This window comes from Saccoglossus kowalevskii, chromosome 2, assembly GCF_978046115.1.
Source record: "Saccoglossus kowalevskii chromosome 2, keSacKowa6.1, whole genome shotgun sequence".
Classification (NCBI taxonomy): Eukaryota; Metazoa; Hemichordata; class Enteropneusta; family Harrimaniidae; genus Saccoglossus; species Saccoglossus kowalevskii.
This window is the reverse complement of record NC_140642.1, coordinates 24,612,888-24,636,633: the sequence shown is the minus strand read 5'-3', so window position 1 is coordinate 24,636,633 and position 23,746 is coordinate 24,612,888. Positions and strand designations below refer to the sequence as shown.

General features: G+C 37.6%; 1 protein-coding gene across 1 annotated transcript; it reads left to right on the top strand.

The window, feature by feature from the left end:
• Positions 1–1,852: 1,852 nt before the first annotated feature.
• Positions 1,853–23,410, top strand: LOC100378259 (acid phosphatase type 7-like). The gene is made up of 12 exons (XM_085505440.1): positions 1,853–1,961; positions 4,765–4,965; positions 5,935–6,117; positions 6,789–6,912; positions 7,274–7,342; positions 9,398–9,512; positions 10,609–10,722; positions 11,907–11,961; positions 12,477–12,544; positions 13,692–13,763; positions 20,480–20,617; positions 21,185–23,410. The coding sequence occupies exons 1-12, from the start codon at positions 1,853–1,855 to the stop codon at positions 21,254–21,256; spliced, it is 1,320 nt and encodes a 439-aa protein (XP_085361566.1). The 3' UTR covers positions 21,257–23,410.
• The last annotated feature ends 336 nt before the right edge of the window (positions 23,411–23,746 follow it).

Genomic DNA, 23,746 nt, shown 5'->3' with positions numbered 1-23,746 from the left:
CTATATGCTTACTTTGTAGATCTGCGCAAAGCTTTTGATAGTGTCTGGCGAGAAGGCATGCTATACAAATTACTAAAGGCTGGAGTTACAGAAAAAGTGTTCAACTTGATAAGATCCATGTATTCAGTAACCAAATATACTATCAAAACTGCTCATGGTTGCACCAATTTATTCTCATCATCTTGTGGAGTGAAACAAGGGTGCAATTTAAGTCTTCTTCTATTCAACATTTTTGTCAATGATCTTTCTGATAGTATCCTTTCTAATCCAGTTAGCTTAGAGAATAATTAATTTAACTGTTTATTATTTGCTGATGATACTGTGATAGTGTCAAATTCTAGTAATGGGCTTCAAAATAGTCTAGATAGTCTTAATAATTACTGTAACAAGTGGAAGTTACAAGTAAATACAAAAAAGACACAGGTCATTATATTTAATAAGCAGAGAAAAGTTATTGACGGTGATTTTTATTTAGAGAACAACCAAACACAAATTGTTAATTCATACAATTACCTAGGAATTGTCTTTCAAAGTAGTGGCAATTTCAAACTGGCAATTGAAAATTTAGTGATGAAGACACAACGAGCAATAGGGGTCCTTAAACAAACACTTAATTTACATAACCATTATTTATCAGTGAGTAATGCTATACACATGTTTAAGAGATCTGTTCTGCCTATATTAATGTATGGATCTGAAATCTGGGGAGCTTTCACATTCAAATTGCACAGAGCCAATGTTGAAATTACAAGCGAAAAATTCATTCAAAAATTATTTGATCATAAAACTTGTTTTGAACAATTACACATTAAATTTTGTAAAACCATACTAGGAGTTCACAAAAAATCAAGCAACATTGCGACAAGAGCTGAACTTGGAAGCTACCCCATTATCATTGATATTTGCAGATAGATGATTAGGTATCATGACAGAATTGTAACAGATGAATGTAATGTGTTAGTGCATTCTGCCTACAACAATGAAAGCAAAAGTACAGGCAACACATGGACAAATTTTGTACGTAAACTACAAGAAAATACTAAAACAATGAGATTGGCCATGATGTTGACAGTTTTGAAAATAAATTAAAGCAAACATTTATAAAAGATTTGTGGTCTCCTACCTTACATAAATAAGAAAATAACAAGCTACGTACATATAACAATTTCAAATCTGAATACTCTTTGGAACCATATTTGGAATATGTAAATAATGTCAAACACAGAGTTGTCATCACTAAATTCAGAATTTCTGCACATAAACTACCAATAAAGAAATTAAGGTATTTACTAGTACCACCAGAGGTAAGGTTATGCATGCTATGTGATGATCTAGCTGTTGGCAATGAGATGCATGCTTTCTTAGATTACAGGAACCCAGAGATTGAATCTGCTAGGGGCAAATTTATGAGAGCAATCTCAATGCACAAAGAATTTAAAAGTTTGCCTAAGCAGATCATGTTTAAGAAACTGATGAGTTCAAAAATAGTTGCCAGCAGTCTAGGAGTCTATATTCATAAAATCTTAGAAATTTATGCTAATTGTTAAACATCTTTTTAATTGTTAGTTTATTATTGTTGTATTTGTGCGTTACTATGTTGGTTTTTGGCCATAAGTTATTAATTTCTTACATTATTTCGAGTCAAATAAATTATTCTATTCTATTCTATTCTATTCTATTATGTTCATAGAAAAAGTTTTAATACGATTGATGATATAAGTACTCATTTTTTTGGCAGGAAATGTAATACATGTACTAATTCGGACCTTCCCCCCTCCCCCCCGATTCGTTCAGTGAAAGCAGGTGTGAAAGAGAGTCAGGTGATCGTGTCACGTGATTTATTATTTTCAATATGTCGCTGTACAGCTGGAGTTACTTGTTATTGGGTTGTCTCTTCGTTTCGTTATGTACTGGGCAGTATATCAGCTTACAACCTGAACAAATTCACATATCGTATACAAGTAAGCTTGGCCATATTAGTATTCGCAATATGTGTTGATGAAATGAGCGAAACCCTTTGTTCGATCAGATCATAGTCGATGTGTTTCATGTTTGTACCTCCATGGATGTATCTCACGTATCTATTCTCACAGACGAAGAGGAAGCGAAAGTCAGTAGAAGACAAAAAAAAAATCCTTAGCATGAGAAAGTTGGTTAGCGTGTGGGGAAAACAGAGGTGTTAATCCGAAAATTCATTGTCTTTTCCTGTTTGTGGTTAGCTGCAGTTTCGCGTTAACACCACGACGAACGAAATAACCGACAGCGAAACCAAGCGAGCTACAGAACTGCAGATACTAGTAGTTTGTGATTGGTTCTGTCAACGTTTGGGGAATCGTGACGTTGCTCCGACTGTGATGCCGTGAAAGCACTGTAAAGTGTAACTACAAATCGTGATTACACAAAATTGAAAGGAAGAACAAAGTTGTCAACAGTAATGTAATAATTAAGCTTCTGACCAAAATAAATCAGAGGTCATCAGATTTAAAATTCAGAGAGTTTCTTTCATCGTTATTTTTTGTATTGGTCATTATCAACAAACTGGGAACACCTAGTATCCCGAGATAAATTTGAATAAATTTTCTTTAAATTTCGTGATTTTTTGTTGCAGTGGTTCTACATTCAGCAACAATACTATTAATAACTTTCTTTTATAAATATTTATAAATTTCAACAGTAGTCGAACCAACCAGCCAATATATCAGCAGAGCTTAATGACGTCTTTTAAAAATATTCCACTGTTATTCACTTGCCCAATTAAAAAACAATCGTTTTAGTTTGAATTGTGAAATTTATAAATGTTTAAAAAAATGAAGTGAATAGGTTTGTTATGTAGGTAGTATATCTCATATACATTGTGTTCTATTCATTAGCATGTGTTCTTCAGGACGATTCGAAACAGGAAATCAAAATACAAAGGATTTTTGCCATTGCGAGGGAGAAAAGTGATTAGCATAGAGGAAAAGGCTGGTGCTCATTTGGTAGAACCAAAAACAATCTCTTTCTAATGTCTTTGGTGGAACATGATATTTGTCTTTTTAAAGATTATCAACATCCTTTATAAATCTTTTTTTTTCCAGAGAAAATTGAATCTACTTGCATTACACTGCAGTCAATATAATAAACCCAATTTTTTGCTTGTTAATATAATTACCAATAGTTATAAACTCAACTGTTAAATTATTCTCATTAAAATCCAAATGAGTCAATTGCAATGGGTTAGCCAGTGCCATATTCTATGTGGTACTCGTACATAAATTAGAGTAGGTGATCAACTGTACATACAGCAATAAAAAAAACACCTGTATTACTGTCACTGTCATATTGTTTTTAATACCAAAGCGGCAACATTGCCAGCTAAACGTACCTACAGATTGTTACCCGATTAGAACAAGGTGGGTCAAACCAACTTCAACAGCAAACATCAAACTAATTTTGGGTACTCGGACATGTTGAATATAAATAGAAAATCACGACGTGATTGCCTTGCAATTTATTTCATTCAATCGTATCAATTTCTATACAATAAATGGGAAAGTTATCCAAATAAAATGTATGTACTGACGCAGTATAAAATGTCAGGACACAGTCTTTGGTGTACTTCAATCATATTTTTTTGAAATTGACAATGACTTGTTTACTGTACTAAGTAGATTAATTAATTGTTCATTTTTTATATGTTCTTTGTGGTCAAAGAAATCTGTCCAAATAGAATTATTTGACATGCTAAAACATGTGCTGTGTTAATAATCTGTGTGTGTCGCTTGTAAGCCTACAGTCAGCATTCAAAATTAAACATATAGGGCATTACTAGAAATTTAATATTGTTTATTAGTCCAAGTTCATACTTAGTCTGAAAATACCGACTTATAACCTGCATCTCAGACATGAAACATTCAAACTTTACACACATTGCACCAGGGGGGGAGTTGCATGACACGATTGGTTGAAATAATAAACTTAATTGCATAAATTAATATTCATGAGACATTCAAACTTTACACACATTGCACATATCATACATAAGAACATGCATTTGTTTTTTGATCCAATTCAAGATGGCCAAATGGGGACACTTATAGTAAAAAAAAAATCATCAAAATCAAGCATTTTAAAATTTTTTGCACCTCTGGAATTGGATCACGATGGATGCATAGACATAACGGTATTTCATTCAAACTTGTTATGATGGATCCTTGATGCACATAATTGCTGTTTAACATTAGCTTGACTGATCATGTTCAAACTTTTCACATACATCATGTAACACATTTGAACATGCATAAGGAAGAAATCGCACTAATAAAATATCTTCACTTTGTATCAAGTCTATCACAAAATTTGTAAATAGTTATTTGTTACTTATGTTGACAATGACTTTAGATAAATTTTAGATAAAGTTCTCTGTTTCAAATAATCACAGAGTTGGTAAGGTTATTTGTACAAGTACTGTGAAATACTTTATTTTAGCTGGAATTAATGTTTGCTGAAAAGGCATTTAGGGTGTTTTGTATGGAATTTATTTTCACTGATTTTTCACGAGTTGAATGTGAAATATAGGGAAAAAAGTATATTCGCTGGATTTTATTTTCACGGAATCATCTTTTCAGCAAAAATAAATTCCAAGTGAAAATAAAGTATTCTACAGTACATGTATACTACCAGCATGTATAATTTGTTGGGAATTATTGCTCGTTTACTATTTCTTAACAGGTCATTACTACCGTCACCTCATTAGTATTCAAGATTATTTGTTGTTAATTTCAGGTGATCCATCAGAACTGTTTGTAACATGGAGTACAATGTCTCCCACAAACCACTCAGTCGTAGAGTATGGTGTGAACACAGGTGTGTTAGATAAAACAGTAATTGGACACAGTACTACGTTTATAGATGGAGGAGCGGAAAAACATACGCAGTACATTCACAGAGTTTTGCTAACAAAACTGATCCCAGGAAAACACTATAGTAAGTACCGGTAATCAATGAGTTTGTTTTGAATTCAATATTATTTTGTATTATAAGCATCACTAAATACAGTGAATGGCAGAAAGATGTACTTTAGTTTATAAACTTATATTTATAACAGATATGTAAAATGGTTATAAGATCCCCAGCTTTATGCCTTTCACTGTAAATTTGTAAATACCAATCATTAGCTTTCATTCAAATTCAAATATTTAATAGTGATTGGCTTGAGAGCTCCAGATTGTCTATGTCTATATTGTTGTTGAATTGTTATTGTTGAACTAATTCATTAATAATAATTAGAAATCACGATGTCACCATATCATCTGTGGATTGGTCAATTTGAATTCTACCAGTCATTATAAAAAGGTTATATAACATCCCCAGTTTTATTCATTTTAATGTAGTGTGAGTTAATACAGTAGATATAAATTTCCTGTGATTTTGTATATCCAACTCTAATGAATAGGATTTTGTAAAAAAAGAATAAATATTTATTTCCCTGTTAAGATAATTGGCCTTTCTATAGTTTATAAATATTAATGATTTATTAAATGACAGTTATGTTGAATTTAAGTAATCCTCGGGGGCGGACATCCGGGCATTTTCACCTCCTGGCAACCCGCGGCGGTGAAAACAAAGGCCAAATGCTCGCAGAAAACGATACTTTGAGATGGTGGTTGAGACTCTCCTGAACAGTATAACAAGATTAGCCCTACGTGTGTAACATATCTAAATTTGGTTGTTCGGGATTACTTCAAAGTTGAGTTTGTGTTGTTTTTTCGATTTTTTACTGACTCGACCGGCGTTCCACAGCAGCGCGAAAAGAGCTCATAGAAATGCATGTACAGTGGTGCGCGTCTTAGCAACGTGGAACGTTTTGTGACGTAGCTCCGCCCCCGAGGATAGGATTATATCTATAGTATAACTTGATGCATTTCAATCATATATATAATTTTATTACTTTAGAGTACCACTGTGGATGTGCTGAGGGTTGGAGTGCAGTATATTCATTCACTGCTATGCCAAGTGAAACCAATTGGAGCCCACGTTTTGCTGTGTATGGTGATCTAGGCAATGTTAATGCACAGTCACTAGGAGCACTACAGAAAGAAACACAGAAGGGTTTCTATGATGTTATTCTTCATGTCGGTAAGATTAGTTATAAATCATCTCTTTCCATAAATTAGCCTTCTGCGTAGACTTCTATTCAACCTTCCACACAATCTTTGACAACATAGCCATCCAATGTGCCATCTACATACATGTATAATGTACAATATTTCTTTTTTATAGCTTGCACAAATTATCTCCAAATTAGCCTTCTAAATACCTGTTCAATATTGTCTTTGAAGCCTTCCATATTGCCATCAATATCGACCTGTTCAAATTATCTCTAATAGATTTCCATGTAGCATTCCTTCCAGATAGCTTTTCACATATGTATAACCTTTCTTCATCATACTGTAAAATACTTTATTTTCGCTTGGAATTAATTTTCACTATTTTCGCTAAAGGAATGATTAAGTGAAAATAAAATCCAGCGAATATACCTTTTTTTTCCTATATTTTTCATTCAACTCGTCAAAAATCAATGAAAATAAATTCCATACAAAACACCCGTAAAGTCTTTTCAGCGAAAATTAATTCCAGCTAAAATAAAGTATCGGTATTTCACAGTACATATATAACCTTTCCGACAGCCTTCTATTGATCTTCGCACATGCACAGTCCTTCATAATTGTCATTCACATATCCATTATTATTTTTTGTAAATTTTTAGCAACAAATGGTAACTATAATATGTAATTACATATTTCTAGGTGACTTTGCATATGACTTTGACTTCAACAATTCTCGTACTGGTGATGAATTTATGCGACAGATTGAACCGATAGCTGCTTACATTCCTTATATGGTGTGCCCTGGAAATCATGAAAAAGCTTAGTATGTATAAAAACAAAAATGTTATCCCATCCTACTGCCACTGGTATACATGTATGTTCGTGTAAGTTACTTTTGGGTGATAGGTTACACCTGGTATACCTGCTGAGATTTATGTTAGAAAGTACAATTGTTGGTATAGCTAGTCCAGTCATGTCTCAATATGATTGTTACTGGTACATGTATGTCTATTATATCGGTGGGCAGTGTGGATAAATTACTGTTTTGTTGATATTTTAGAGTTCTACAACATTTATTTGTTGTATGTCCATCCATCTCATTCAATTACTGTCTACCAATATGCGAATCGATTATATTAATAATAATAATAATATTTTATAATTATTTTATTTACACATTTCAGTAACTTTTCACACTACAAGAACCGGTTCTCCATGCCGAATTTTGAAAACAGTCTGAATCAGTGGTATAGGTATGTAATGATGTGATCCTGTTTCTCATTGCAACAAACAGAACACTTTCCCATCTGCTGCATCTGTTCTTCTTTTTAACAACAATTCAGCAAAAACAATCATTGTACATGCAGTGTTAAGTTTATCTGCTGTGTCTGTGAGTGTTATTGTTTCTGAAACAGTTTACAAACCCTCCTCCTCCCCGAATCAAGTATTTATATCTAGTGTACCGGTAATAAACAGTGAAGATTCTAATATTAAGTCACATGAATTGCGAGATGATCGAAAAATCGCAAAACAAATGAAATAAACACAATATTAATATTGAAAATGACTGGTCTTCCTCTTGGGATTTTTTTCTAGTATGTATGTGTGTATTACATATTTATTGATTTTTTCGAATATGATGATTGCTCATTTCTGATTGCACAAACCTTTCCAAATGTTCAACTTGCTAAGTAGATTTGATTGAAGAACATTTGGAGTGGACCTACTTATCATTGTGCATAGATATCTCGGGTGTATTCCATAACCTTATTGTCACAATACATGTATTTATTTATTTCATTGGCATGATACCTGTTTACTTTAATAGTGTACTCACAGTCCCTCTAGATAAAGGGACTATGGTGTACTTCATGAATTTATTCATATCGTTTATTTGTTGGGAAATTTGTTATTGAGCAAATTGAAAATATTTGCATTTGCATCAACTTTTTTACACACTTTTTTATGACATTATATTTTTAGCTCCGCTGTCGACTTTGTCGAGCGGAGCTTATCATATGAGTGATTGTCCGTCGTCGTCGTCTGTGTCAATGTTTTACTTTTTCGACTTCTTCTTGAAAACTACAAGCCTGAATGCTTTGATACTTGGTGTATATGTACCTTGGGTAGACCTCTCTTAGGTTTGTTCATTTCATGTTGATATCTTCAATTCTCTAATTTTGGTGAATATTTTTGTCATTTTTGGTAAAAAGTGATATTTTCGACTTCTTGTTAAAAACCGCTAGTCCAATTGCTTTGATATTACATATATAGGTACTACATGTGGACCTCTCTCAGATTTGTTCATTTTGTAATGATATCTTTAATTCTCTAATTTTGGTGAATATTTTTGTCATTTTTGGTAAAAAGTGATATTTTCGACTTCTGGTTAAAAACCGCAAGTGCAATTGCTTTGATATTACATATATAGGTACTTCATGTGGACTTCTCTCAGATTTGTTCATTTTGTAATGATATCTTTAATTCTCTAATTTTGGTGAATATTTTTGTCATTTTTGGTCTAAAGTGATATTTTCGACTTCTTGTTAAAAAACGCAAGTCCAATTGCTTTGATATTACATATATAGGTACTACATGTAGACCTCTCTCAGATTTGTTCATTTTGTAATGATATCTTTAATTCTCTAATTTTGGTGAATATTTTTGTAATTTTTGGTAAAAAGTGATATTTTTGACTTCTTGTTAAAAACCACAAGTCTGATTGCTTTTATATTACATTTATAGGTACTACATGTGGACCTCTCTCAGATTTCTTCATTTTGTAATGATATCTTTAATTCTCTAATTTTGATGAATATTTTTGTAATTTTTGGTAAAAAGTGATATTTTTGAATTCTTGTTGAAAACAGCAAGTCCCATTGCTTGATACTATACATATTGTTCATTTTCTAATGATATCTTCTGTTCTTTAATTGAAATGTGCATTGCTAACAGCGGAGCTATCTCAGCCGATAGGCTGCTTGTTTTTTATACCAGAAACAAAAGAGAAATGAGCGGATAAATTACTAAAAGAGTAATTCTTGCAAAACACAAGAATAGACAATTATGACAATAATGGTCAATACAATTTTTCATTGATATTTCATATTTAATGTAGTAATCTTAAATGATACTTACTTAGTGGCCAAATCAAATAAAAAATAGGATTTTCGACCAAAAATGGTGTTTATAAAGCTGAAATGCCATGCTTTCTGAATATACATGTATAAAATATGACATTGTCTTCATCATCTTGATGATTAATCAATTTCATCTTGTGCTTCATTAGTTATTGTTATTCATTTCAGCTGGAATATTGGGCCAGCTCACATCATTTCATTTTCCACTGAAGTCTATTTCTTCATTAATTATGGATTTGAACAAATAATCAATCAATGGAATTGGTTGATTAATGATTTGAAGGTAATTCACATACTTGCATGAAGCCATGGTGACTTGGTGAAAAAAAATAAATTTCAGACATGCTAAGCTTTGAATATTGTATGTAAAATGACACTTTTATTCCTGGGTTTAAATCAATGAAGAAAGAGTGTAAAGTAACCTGTAGTGTATGGTGTCCCATGATGTATGTACATGTATGAGTGGTGCGGCTCCCTAGGCAGTAAATTTGGGAATGCACCATCCATCTTTATTTAATAGAAATGATTTAAAATACATGCTTGTATGCTTGATCATTGCCATACAGCTTTTTTAGCTCTGCTGTTGACTTTGTCGAGCGGAGCTTATCATATGAGTGATTGTCCGTCGTCTCCGTCGTCTGTGTCAATGTTTTTTTGTGACTTCTTCTTGAAAACTACAAGCCTGAATGCTTTGATACTTGGTGTATATGTACCTTGGGTAGACCTCTCTTAGGTTTGTTCATTTCATGTTGATATCTTCAATTCTCTAATTTTGGTGAATATTTTTGGTAAAAAGTGATATTTTCGACTTCTTGCTAAAAAACACAATTGCTTTGATATTACATATATAGGTACTACATGTGGACCTATCTCAGATTTGTTCATTTTGTAATGATATCTTTAATTCTCTAATTTTGGTAAATATTTTTGTAATTTTTTGTAAAAAGTGATATTTTTGACTTCTTGTTAAAAACTGCAAGTCCGATTGCTTTTATATTGCATTTATAGGTACTACATGTGGACCTCTCTCAGATTTGTTCATTTTGTAATGATATCTTTAATTTTCTAATTTTGGTGAATATTTTTGTAATTTTTGGTAAAAAGTGATATTTTTGAATTCTTGTTGAAAACAGCAAATCCCATTGCTTGATACTATACATATTGTTCATTTTCTAATGATATCTTCTGTTCTTTAATTGAAATGTGCATTGCTAACAGCAGAGCTATCTCAGCCGACAGGCTGCTTGTTTACCATAGGCGCACCTCTGTCATTTATATAAACACATGCACTACAAATAGAGTAAATATGGTAAGATTTAAAACCACTTATAGCCTTCATATAGAGCATATAATTTTTTATGAATTCCTTATCTACACAGGAAGCAACAAAACCTGAAAATCGTGCCAAACGTCCATGGATTATAACAATGGGTCACCGTCCAATGTATTGTTCTAATAACGATCACGATGACTGCACACGATTTGAAAGTATTGTAAGTATGAAGTACATTGTGGACCATAATAATAATAATGATAACTTTATTACACAACTAAATCATCAGAGGATTTAGTAAGGTAAAGAAAATAACAAGACATAAAAAAAACTGAAAAAAATAAAGAATATCGAAATAATAACTTCAATATTCTCACAACTTGTAATCAGGGGATTTATAGATTTTATCTTTAAGGTATAGTGAAAAGGCTTTTCCATTTTTCATTACCTCAACAACAAAAAATAGACTTGAAAGATCACAATCTTCAAAAAGTCTTTTCCTTTCACTTTTAAAGGAAGAACATCAAATGATAAAATGCTTCTCATCATCACGAGAATTTATTTTAAATATATAATCATAATGAAATGAAGAGATGAATTACTATATCTATGTCAGTAATATATCAACTAACATTATTTTATGTGAATGCTTATTCCAAAATTGTGGATCAATTGTAATATAGAGAGATACAGTCATAGTGTTTTGTAGCTGTGAAGATTTCTGTGAAGATGACAATTTTGTCCTGATGACTACCCGGTATGAGTTGAATCATTAGGCCCCCAAAAAAATGTTTTGTTGCCCTCAGCGATCGACCGTAAAATATGAAATATCTGGTCGCGTTCCCAGACCGTTGTTTGGCCCCTAGGGACCCCGGGAAATAAGTGGCAACTTTAAACCTCGGGCTGATCTGTATTTCTCTGACATGTTCCGAATACTATGAAGTCCATGTACCCCGCTATTTACAATACCCTTAGTTTTCAAGAGTTAATAAAAAAAAAATCCGACCGACCAACCGAATTTTTTCAATTTTTCGACTTTAGGGCAACATAAGTTTGTTTTTTTTGGCCTTATGAACAGTTTGCTGCGAGAAATGTTTGGACCATCAGTATATGATTTTTAGTTCTTAGACGTACAACAGTGACAACAGTGGCAAGAACTATCAGACTGTAATATAATATAATAGTGATGCTCACTGTTGTTGTTATTAATTAAACTACTAGGGTAACTTTGTAAAGTACATAGGTCTACCAGGATATGTAATATCAAAACATATGCGCAACTTTGTCACAAACTAGCACTGATCTGTGTGCAACGTTTTGTGACAGGGTACATATGGTATAAATAAATTACATCATGGTGCGGGGACTAAAGTAATGTTGCATTTTTGTCAATATCTCTTTTAGATTCGAACAGGATATTTTGGAAAATATGGCTTAGAAGATTTATTTTATAAATATGGTAAGCCATGTTTTTTTCATTTCACAGTGCAATGCACATTTTTAGAAAATTGTTGATTCACTTGTTTTACTTTTTCAAGAATATACATCATGAGAATTTTATTAAAAAATGTTGATTTTGAATGACTTTTTTTACATAGCGACATGTGATCTACATAATTAATGAGGACTGTCAACAAATACCCATCTATTTGAGGAATATCTTAATGCATAACTTTTGATTTAACATGGAAGACATAAATGTTTAAACATGATATCTGGTAATTCTGGTTATTATGCAAATTATAGATATCTTTTTCTGGACACTAAAACAAGAAATTCAAATCAAAATACTATTCATTATGTACAACACATGTGAAATAAATTGTTTGTTTACACCAAATAAAACTTTAGACAAAGTATTTTTATGGTTATTGTGCTTGTTCTGAAATTTACCATTTACGTAAGCATCCTGTATGCTAATATTGTAACGAATATTTCCGATAATTTATATAATATTTATTGCATAACTTAAAGGTGTTGATTTGGAATTCTGGGCGCATGAACACACTTATGAAAGACTATGGCCTGTGTACAATCTCACGGTAAGCAAACCTATTCTATTCATGACATTTGTATTCTACGTTACTGCATTCCTTTGTAAGTACATGTAGCTATGGTTTATAGACTCAATACTGGTAGATGATGGTTTTGAAATACTGCTTCATTTACATTGTAGATATCATATTGAAATGACATTGTGTCATATTTAATTTCTTTGAATGAACTGGTAACTACAATAATATGTACTCTCTGTCCATTCTCCATCCGGAGACTATGGGTCTTTTATCACGAAGCTAGGTAGTCACCAGGGAACATATCCCCCTAGTCTCTGCCACAAGCTAATTTAAATATTTATGACCGGACCTAGTGCGCTCACGTCTCTCCCCGGGGATGCCCCAAGCGACGTGGCAGGAAGTAGATGTATTGGTCTGCTGCTATGTGAGCGAAACTCGTATAAAATCGATAAAATTTATATGTTTTTATGTTTGGGAAAATTATCTAAATACCTTTTTACCTATCAATTTCGTAGTTCACAATCTTTTCCCCAACATTGCCCAGTTGTGACGTCATATCGCAGTCAAACAAAAATTGGGCAGCCGCGTCACCCTGAGGCAACAATGCGAACGCACCAATGATTTGAACAGACGATTCACATCTACGTCTCCTACCGCACGATCTACTTTTTCATTATTTTAACATTTTGAAATGATTTTAGCACTGAATGTAAAAATATTTGATATATTTATTTTAAATAACACACATTTTTTTCAACAGAAGCTTGAGATATAAGAAACAAATGAATTAAAAACGTGAAATACCAACAATTTTGGTGTAAAATGTCGCCTGTGGCAGAGTCTAGTTGTGGCTCTCTGTGGCTCCCAAGGTCAAAAAGACTCTGCAAGGGAGAGTGCTCTCTGCCCCAACTACTATAACATGACATATTAAATCTGAGAGAATGCCACCTAACAGGTATAAATGGTAAAAACTGTCCAGTGTGCTGTTCCTATGCTAAGTGCATATCATGAAACCCATGCAGACATCCTCAATGTAAAGAGTTGAGGATCATTCGTATCCACAAGTGTTTAGGTCTCCAGATCTTTACCCATCTGAATGAATGAATGAATGAATGAATGAATGATAACATTTTGAGAAGTGATAGTATTGATGACATTATTAATTTGTCGGTAGGTTTATAACGGCAGTGTGGATGCACCGTACACCAATCCTAAAGCTCCTGTACATATCATTACTGGATCAGCTGTAAGTATTTCTCACTGTAGCATATATAGTGATTCTTTACCTGCTATTTTCATATCTAGTTTTTTTTTAGCTTCGCTGCAGACTTTGTTGAGCGGAGCTTATCATATGAATGATTATCCATTACTGTTTTTACTTTTTCGACTTCTTCTTGAAAACTACAAGCCTGATTGCTTTGATACTTGATATATATGTACCTTGGGTAGACCTTACTTAGATTTGACTCTTATTCTTACTTAGACTCATAAAGCCCATTTGTTTGATATTACCGGTACATAGGCACCTGAGGTGGACCCCTCTCAGATGTGTTAATTTTGTGATGATATATTCAATTCTCTAATTTTGATAAATATTTTTGTCATTTTTGGTAAAAACTGATAGTTTTGACTTCTTGTAAAAAACAGCAAGTTTGATGGCTATGATATTACCGTATATATATAGGTACATGTATCTCATGAACCGATCTCAGATTTGTTCATTTTGTGATGATATCTTCAATTTCACTACGTTCAATTACCCACCATAGACTCCAGTCAGTCAAAATGACTATTTTGAACTGTAGGCATTAATCTGCCGGTGACGGAGAGATAGAATCTAGGTCAGGGGAAGCCCTATAACCCCAAGATTCTCTTTCCCTTACGTCACGAACCAAGTGGCCGAGGCCATATGGCCGCGCCATAGACGACTGTATAATCACTCTTCTTTTTTCTCTGCATCTGCGGGGATGAAGTTTTAGCGGCTTTGCTGGATCGCCTGCCTTTTTTTTCCTGTCCGGGTTTCTAGCTTGGGTTGTTGCCGCTGCACGGCATCCAACATTGTAGCTGGTAGGATAAGTTTTCCTTGTCATTTTACCCTTGTATCGTTTTGTGTGTAGTATTTTTCACAACAAAGAAATTAAAGCCCGGCGCCACTACGTAACCACTTTCGCGGCGGCACCTTTTACAACTGTATTTTGTTTTTTCCCTCATGCATGTCGTCTTTTATTTGCAATGTATTTAGCAATGTATGGATGTAATGACAGCACCAGGGCTTGCTGCCGTTTTTCCTTTTGGTCTCCTCGCGTTTCGAGTCGACTGTGCTGTGGTTATATTCAGAATTTACCAACATAGAACCCGCATCGTAGCTGCGTGCAGGGTTCGAGGTTTTTGCGTGAAGGTGTGTGTTTTCACTGGAGTTCTGAGGCCTGAGATTTTCTTTCAGAGCCATCAAAATCGCTGAGACTGACCGCATCACAGCAAGGTCGTGCGTCCAGTTAACAAATTGGTTAAAGTGAGTTGCATGTTTGGCATGAGTGGAAAGTCCTCACACTCGGCTACCAGTGCTTCATGTATCGGGATGTCGAGTAGGAGGCCTGTTGGTGGAGGTACCGATATTTTTCTCGGTTTCCCCCAGGGCATCCTCACAGTCTGTTTTTTTCAGGTGGTGGTTTACCCGATTTTACCGGCTGCAGCGAGGCTGTGCCCCTGGAGGCTTTCCTCCTGTGGGGTCCGTTGCGGGTCCCTTTGTGGACCCTTCCTCGCATGGCGCCGGGTTTGCCTTCGAGTTGAGGGCTTTGGGCGAGGGACTGTCAGGGCAATTGCGTCCCTGGCAGGCCGGGTAGATCAGACGCAGTCGGAGCGAGCTGTCTCCACTGCGGCCCCTTGGTGGGCAAGCAGGAAGAAACATGAAAGCATGTTTGCATTCCAACACGTCTCGTGCAAGGAACCCCCGTTCCCAGCCGCGGCTCTCCCACTATTTTTGGGGGAGGCCGAGGCTCAGACTAATTGCACCGGGCCTCCTCTGGAGCCTCGGGCTCTGAATGCCAACGGGGTGCTGGCAGCCAAGCCTCCGATCTCGGGGCAGGGCTTTCAGGTTAGAGCACACGTTGTCCCCCCTACTTTCAGCCAGCTAGGGTTCGTTACGCGGTAACGGTACAATGGTAACGAATTTATCCTTGTGTACGGTCTCTGCTGTGGGTTTTGACTCCCTTCTTAACAACCCACAGGCGTCCCCAGAGGGAACCGACCCTGTCATGAGACGCACAGTCGAACACGCTTCTTCTCACATATTTAAAGTGAAAGGAGACGCAGTTCGCTTGTGTCGGATACAGCCCCTCAGAGTCTTCCATTCGTATGACTTGATGAGCCACGCTTTTGGGGCGATCATCGATCCCAGTGATACAATGCAAATACCCCCACCCTTGATGCTAAGGCGACCACCTAAGGTTGCTTCAACGCTTATGGGATCACGGGCGTCGGGATCCAAAGCAACCCTGTTGGCACGTCTCTCCCTGTCCGTCCGGGTGCGGAGTGGGGCGCAGAGCACGCAAACAGTGTTGATCGGCAGACGTTGGTCAGCCGCGGAGGATGTAACGCTTAATGCAGCCAGGTGGGGAAAACATTAGGCAACACTTCCCGCTGGACCAAACGCTACCCGGTCGCTGTGGTTTCGGGATCAGACCCCATAGCGTGGGATGAGACCAAAATGCCCCCAACCGGATCCCAAGGCTCCTTCCCCAGACCCCGGTACCACGAATTTGGCAAACCAGGCAAAGGGGGACAGCCGCGTTCCATGGGCGTTCTTGCCAATCGAAGACGACCCATCCAGCCCTGAGGGCAGAGTTGCTTGAGCACATTATTGTGCGCGCCCAGGACTCTGGAGACCTTGGAGGCAGCCACCAGCCTCCTAGACCAGGCAACATTTTTACTGGTGGGCCACCGCACATCTACGTGCGACACCCCCTAGTGTTGCCTGGCTTGCTTGGCCAGGGCCACTACTGTGCTACGAGACGCGGCCTTAGACGCATGTGTTTTCACCGACAAGCTGAGTCGGGGTATGTCCCCACCTCAGTGACACAGACTGGACACCCTCCACCCTCTTTGTTCAGGGAATGGTGGGTACAGTCTTGCAGCTTTGAAGTGCAATGAACCAGAGGGTTCAGATTGAATCCGCTGGCCAGTTGGCTCTGCCAAAGGCAAGCGGAGGGCACCCCAAGCACAGAAAACACAACGCCCTAGGGCGTCGTCCGCTAGCCAGAGTCAGCCAGGAGGCAAGCGCTCATACCCTTCCATGGGAGGGAAGAGTAGTGGCGCACCCCCAGGGAGGAAAGAGCCAGGTGGTGGCTCCTCACCCCCCCCCCCCCCACTGGGCGGACGTCTTCCTGGCAGCGAGGGAAGCATGTTTGACGCTGACCTCTGCAATGGGGGTGTGTGTGTGTGTGTGTGTGTGTGGCCAGGTCACAACTTAGTGACTACTTCAGGCCTTGGGGAACTCACCTCATGGGGGAAGGGAGCACCCATCCCCCCTCGCAACTGCCGAACCCACGGCCACATATCCCTGTCGTACACAGATTGCACCGGTGTAGTCCGGTTTGGAGACAGTGGGTGACCGGTCCCTGGACCTTTCCAGGTGGTAACATCCTGTTACGGGATACCGCTGAAATCTCCATTTCCCCCCATCAGTGTCTCCCCTGTTGGGCACTGCCAGGGGACTCAATCAGTCAGGAAGTAGCAGTTTGCTGGGAAAAGGCGTCATACACAGGGTACATCAACCGGAACTAAGTCCAGACTTCTACCCAAATGTGTTCATAGTACCAAATCTACAAGTGGCGGGTGTCCAGTCCAGTTCTGGACCTAGGCAGACTGAATCAGTACGTGCTCCTCGATCGGTTCCACGTGGAGACACCATTCAGGGTTCTCCTCTCCATCCACCGTTTCGACTGGCTAGCCCCACTAGACTTAAGCAGGGCCTACCTGCACATACCGATGCACCCAGCGAGTTGTCATCTCCTTGAATTGCCCAGCTGGGCCAAGTATTCAAATTTTGGGTGGATATGGCCCCCGCATTAGTTTCGGGACTACCATATCAACCGGCTCGAACTGAGAGCAGTGTACTTAGCACTACCACACTTTCTACCTGTAGTTCAAGACCACACAGTCCTGAAGGGGGTTATTTTCGTTCAACGTAATTGCAATATTTTTTTGTTCGTACGTAAATTGAAAAATTAAATTTCGTAATTCTGTAATCACAGGCTAGACGTACAACGTAATCAATCAAATATTTTTTTCGTACACTGTAAAAATGTGTCATTTTTCTCGGTACGTACAAGAATTTACATCCAAATAAAAAAAGCTGTAAAGAATAATCCACGGAAATTACATTTTCGAAACTGTAAAACGACTAGATGACACAATTCACTGCAAAATTCAATTTTAACTGTAAACTGTAAAAACTTCTTTTTTTTCATTGTAATTTGTAAAAAGCCCTTTTTATTTCCCATGAAACTGTACTAGCTACTCCCCTTGCCCGCCCTCAGTCCTGCTCCGCACAGGCAACGCAGTGGTGGTCTCCCTCAAGAAGGAGGGGGGACGCATTCCCCATCGTTGTCAGTCCTAGCGGAGCAAATCCTCCTTTGGTGCCTGGAATACAATGTGGAGCTAACCGCACACCACCTTCCAGGGGTGAGGAACAGTCTGGCGACGCCTTTTCAGGACGGCTCCATCTCCAGAACACAAAGTGGCTGATACCCCAGTGGGTGGCCTCCAGGCTAACCCCGTGGACCCACTTAGTTGTGTATGCCTTTCCTCCCTTCCCGCTAGTTCACCGGGCACCGGAGAAAACTTCGACTGGTGCACACCTGCATATTATCATTGGTCACACCCAATTGGCCAAGCAAGGCCTAGTTTCCACTTTTGTTGGAAATGATGGTCGAAACACCAGCAGTGCTTCTGGACTTACCGGACCTGCCGTCCCAACCAGACGGCGCACTACCAACGAGCCCAGCAGGTATCACTTACACGCATAGAGGGTCTCAGTAGACCCGCACATACGAAAGCCTTATCTGAGCAGGCTGCCAACGTTCTGGCCAGAGCGAACAGGGATTCCACCAATGCGGCCTACGTTTCTAGGCTGCGAGCATACACTGATAGGTGTAGTGGAAGGGAGATTGATCCATACCATCCCTCTATTGGCCAGGTAGCAGGCTCCTTCGTCCACCTGTTTGACGAAGTGGGTTTGTCCTACGCAGCGATCGTTGGCTACAGGTCGCCCTTGTTCCCCACCACTCAAAACGTACGGGAACAAGACTAGTCGATTGTCCTATTATTAGAAGACTATTTACTGCTTTCCAGATGCCAAGACCCCATACAAGGGAGCCGTCCAACTAGGACTTGTCGGCTGTGTTGTCTGCTCTAAGCAGATCGCCCTTTGAGCCTCTCCGATCAGCACCACTCCAATTTTTGATGTGGAAAATAGTCTTCCTACTGGCCCTCGCCTCAGGTAGGCCCGAGACATGATCCTCACCCGATCGTCATCCCCTGGCTGTCAAACTTTGTTGGCCCGGAGGGTCAGGAGGAATTGCTTCTCTACCCGGTTCGAGCACGGAGTTGCCACAAAATCGTTCTGGAACGGGGTGCCAGGCACATATCTTTGTGTTATGGCCCAGGCAGGCAGGATAGGCCGGCCTCCCCAACTTCCATAACCAGGTGGTTTACTGCGACTGTATTAGAGGTCTATAATACTTTATCTTCCTCGACACAGAGCTTGCAGAGACACCAAGTACGAGCGCATGAGGTCTGTGCGATTGCTAACTCGCTAGTGCTAGCGTCAGGCGCCCCCTCGAGCACACATGGAGGGCAGGCTTCTGAAGAACGCAGAACATCTTCATCAACTACCACCTAAGACACACCAAATCCATTGAAGCAGGATCTCTCTAGGTTGGATCCTGTCATAGCGGGTCAGTCTTGGTTTGCTGACCCAGCCCGAACGACCGCTAGGTTCCCTGCGCATAGGCAATAAGTCAGTCCGGCATTTTATGTGAACAGATTTCTCCCCTGGAAGCTCCCAGGTCCCGCTTTGAGGCCTATGCCCTCATGCAGAACTGTTTCGGTCTTTACTTCGAAAGCTTACTACCCCCCAGTATTGGGTTAGGGTCTGGCTTTCTCGGGCACACCGAACCCTGTCACCGTACCAGCATTTTCGCTTCTACGGGGACAGCACAGGCAAGGTAAGACACCACCCTTTTTTGGATCTTAACTAGGGTGTTGAGTGATTTTTGTAGAGTGTTTCATCCCGGACTGGGAAAAGACTTTTCATCACTTTTCTGTTTGCTCGGAAAACCCCCCACCTATCGGCGTCTGACTCTGCCTACAGTTCAAAATAGTCATTTTGACTGACTGGAGTCTAAGGTGGGTAAATGAACGTAGTGAATTTAGGCGAGGGTTCTTAGAACCCGCCTATTCACATAGTTCATACCCACTATAGACTCCGGGTCCCCCCCCCAACCACCCCACTCTTTCCGTAGCGTTGGTCTAAGTCCTTGATGCGGAGAGAAAAGAACCAGAGTGAATATACAGCCGTCTGTGGCGCTGCCATATGGCCTCAATCATGTGGTTCGTGACGTAAGGGTAAGAGAATCTTTGGGTCATGGGGCTTCCCCTGACCTAGATTCTATCTCTCCGTCACCGGCAGAATTGCTGATTAATGCCTACAGTTCAAAATAGTCATTTTGACTGACCGGAGTCTATGGTGGGAATGAACTATGTGAATAGGCGGGTTCGGAGAACCCTCGACTAATTCTCTAATTAAAATGTGCATTGCTAACAGCGGAGTTATCTCAGCTGAGAGGTTGCTTGTTGAGATATTTATTTACTTGAGTGTGAGTTTTGTTTTTTAGATCTGGCAATGTGTCTCAATAAGCAAGTGTAACAATTTCTTTTTTCTTCTGATATGTACTACTACAGGGATGTCGAGAAGATCATGATGGATTCCAGCCACCATATCGACCATGGAGTGCATTTCGTAGTCAAGATTACGGTTACACTAGAATGCAAATCTTGAACAACACACACCTGTACATGGAACAAGTGTCTGATGACAAGGTATGTTTATACACTTTTTAATCCATGTTGAGAAAAAAATAGAGGATATTTAAATTTCAGAAATTTATTTTAAACTTGGTACAAAGACAATACAATGGCACAATGTCAAATTTTAAACAAACCTAGTATGATGATAATTCATAGTAGGTGGTAGGCGTGCACATTGTTATTTACTGTGGAATACTTTATTTTCGCTGCAATTAATTTTCACTGAAAAGGCTTTTTGGGCGTTTTGTATGGAATTTATTTTCACTGATTTTTGATGAGTTTAATGTGAAATACAATGTATAGGAAAAAAATGTATATTTGCTGGATTTTATTTTCACGGAATCATCCCTTCAGCGAAAATAGCAAAATTAAATTCCAAGCGAAAATAAAGTATTCTATAGTATTTGTGATTCTATTCAATATCTGGCAGCCATTACCCGGTAAGTTTTTTCAGTATGTCTCTATCTGTTTCGATGACACCACACGTTCTTTGACTTAATGTAAACAAATTATGAACAACATTAATTTCCTTGTAGTGGAACAATAAAATAACAAATGACTCACTGCCTCATTTTTCAGAAAGGTGAAGTTATTGACAAGATTATGTTGATTAAAGACAAACATGAACCATACAGTGGAAGAAAAGTCTAGCCATTTACAAGATATCAACACTGTATTTATTGTCAGAAGCTAGTAAAGATGTTGCTTTCAGGGAGATGGTTCCAATGGTGCTTGTAACCTTAGTTATCAGATTTATGCAATATGATTTATCATATTTTTTATTAAATACTGTATATTTTTAATTACCAGCTATTTCAATTTAATTGATTGTTGATTTACACATCTTTTCATTATGTTTTTAGAATGTACAGGTATTTAAATTATATTGCTATTTTAATTAAATGGGTTTTAGTATTCCTTAGTTGTAAAGCTTACATACTTAAGTATGATTTGATTTGAACATTTTTGCAACAACAATTTTTTTTTCTGGTGAATTGATGTATCTGCTTTACTATCTTCAGTAAATATTACTTTTACTTATTATATTAAAGCGGGGGAGTTGTCACCTACGTATGCGTCAGGTGGCCATAACGTGTCATTGTTTACAAATAACCCTCTACCCATGAGCCTTTGTGTTTGCGTTATCGTTGCTTGGGACTCAATTCCTGTGCGTGCGCAGTTGACGACTTTCTCGCTTTAAGCATTATTAATAATATTTATATATTTAAGGCATTGTATCTTATGAAACAGAGAAACTGGGAAACTATATTTTTATGTGCATTGACAAAATGTGTAAAACTGTTTTCCCTGTAGAATACTATGATACATTATGGTAAACTAGTTTTTATTTTTATGTTATTTTAGTGACAGAATTTACATATTTAATGTATGTATACATTTTGTAATTAAATCTCATTGAAAGAAATTACACAAATTACATGAACCCATCTGATCCACAATACTTTTATGAATTAAATATTATTTTTCTAATTGTTTTAAATTAATAAAGTAAAGTTTGAATTCAGTTTCCATGACAAGAAAATAAAAAATAAAAAGGAATCAATTATGAAAGTTTCACAAACTCCGCAGATGAAAACAGATTACAACTTACAAAGTGATAAGTAGAATATTAATGATTTTGTATCCATGACAACAACACATGCAGATGAAGACTGACTGACTGTATGTACTTATCAAAGAAGTCAAAATCACAATCGGGGGGACTGTGTCAAAATGCTCCAAATTGAATTCAGAATGTTGGATAGTGCACCCGAACTTCCATTACAACTGTAGCTATACATATAAGTGTAGTGACAGTACTAAAACAAAACAAGTTCTGTTAGTAATAGGATATATTTCATTTGTGTCAAAACTCAGATAATGAAACATATCACAATTGAAATGAAGAATGGTAAAAAATGAAAGAGGAATCTTATAACTTGTAGCATGATAGTATTTCTACAGAATAAATTCAATATCTAGGACAATAAATTTTACTCCAGAGCTGTGATGAACCAGTGGAAAGACTATTTTATAAAGTATAATTCCTTGTCTTTTATTGCCTTGAGGGCGCAGACACCCAAAATATTTAATTAAATTAAATATTTGTAATGAATCCAAACAATGTATCAATGTAATTAAATAATTGGAAACTTGCTGAGTTTAGCACGGTGGCGATGATCCCGTGAAAAAAAAAATGATTTTAGAACGTGTTATCACGTGGATCCTGTACTAGTTCTTGCAGCTTGAGGGCGCATTCATACAAAATATTCAGTATTTATGATAATAAATTTTATTTCAAATAACGTCTCAAGCAATTGAAACAGAAACAGTAGGACGGTGATAAACTCGTGAAACCATAGTGTATTGGCATCACCACTTCTTGATTTCTTAGAATTATGTAGTGACTAGTTGTTATAGTGACATGAACAACTGTGTGTAATTCTCATTATATTCCCACTTCAGGCTAAATAATGAAATGTACACTGTGTTTATAGTTTGTTTTTTATGATGGATTTATGTGTTTTTTCGAACAATAGCAACTGTGAAGTTTACTCCTCAGTGTTCAACCCCTAATGGCACAGACCGTCAAATTGTATCTGCATATTACTAGTAACTTTAAAACAGACAATAATAAATTTAGTTTTTATTTTGAAAAAAAATGACTACAACTATCATTTTTGACAGGAAGTTGTTTTTATATTGTACAGATGTATGCCATCAGTGTTTGTTTTGGGCATTTCACAAATAATTGTTTTTGATTCTTTTACTTTTATAAAACAATTTATTCTGATGTGTATAGAATTGAGTGATCTGTTCATATTTTAAACCACATTACTAATAAGCCACGGTTGCTGAAGTAGTAAAAGTAGTCTCAAATCAGTAATAAGAGATAATAATGTCGAAGAAAAGCTATTTTTAAACGGAGTGTCTTGTGCCACATAGAACGTCGGTACGTTTACTTCCGGGACGTGGCAATAGCCACATTGTCTCCTGCCACGCCCGTGGCAGTAGCCATATTAGAGACATTAAGATGCGCATACGAGAACGGAACGAGAACGGATACGTCACCGCTTTGTGCATGACCTCCGCGCGAACCAATGACGTCATCGGTTGCCTGGTCGTACGGCAGTCGTTTTG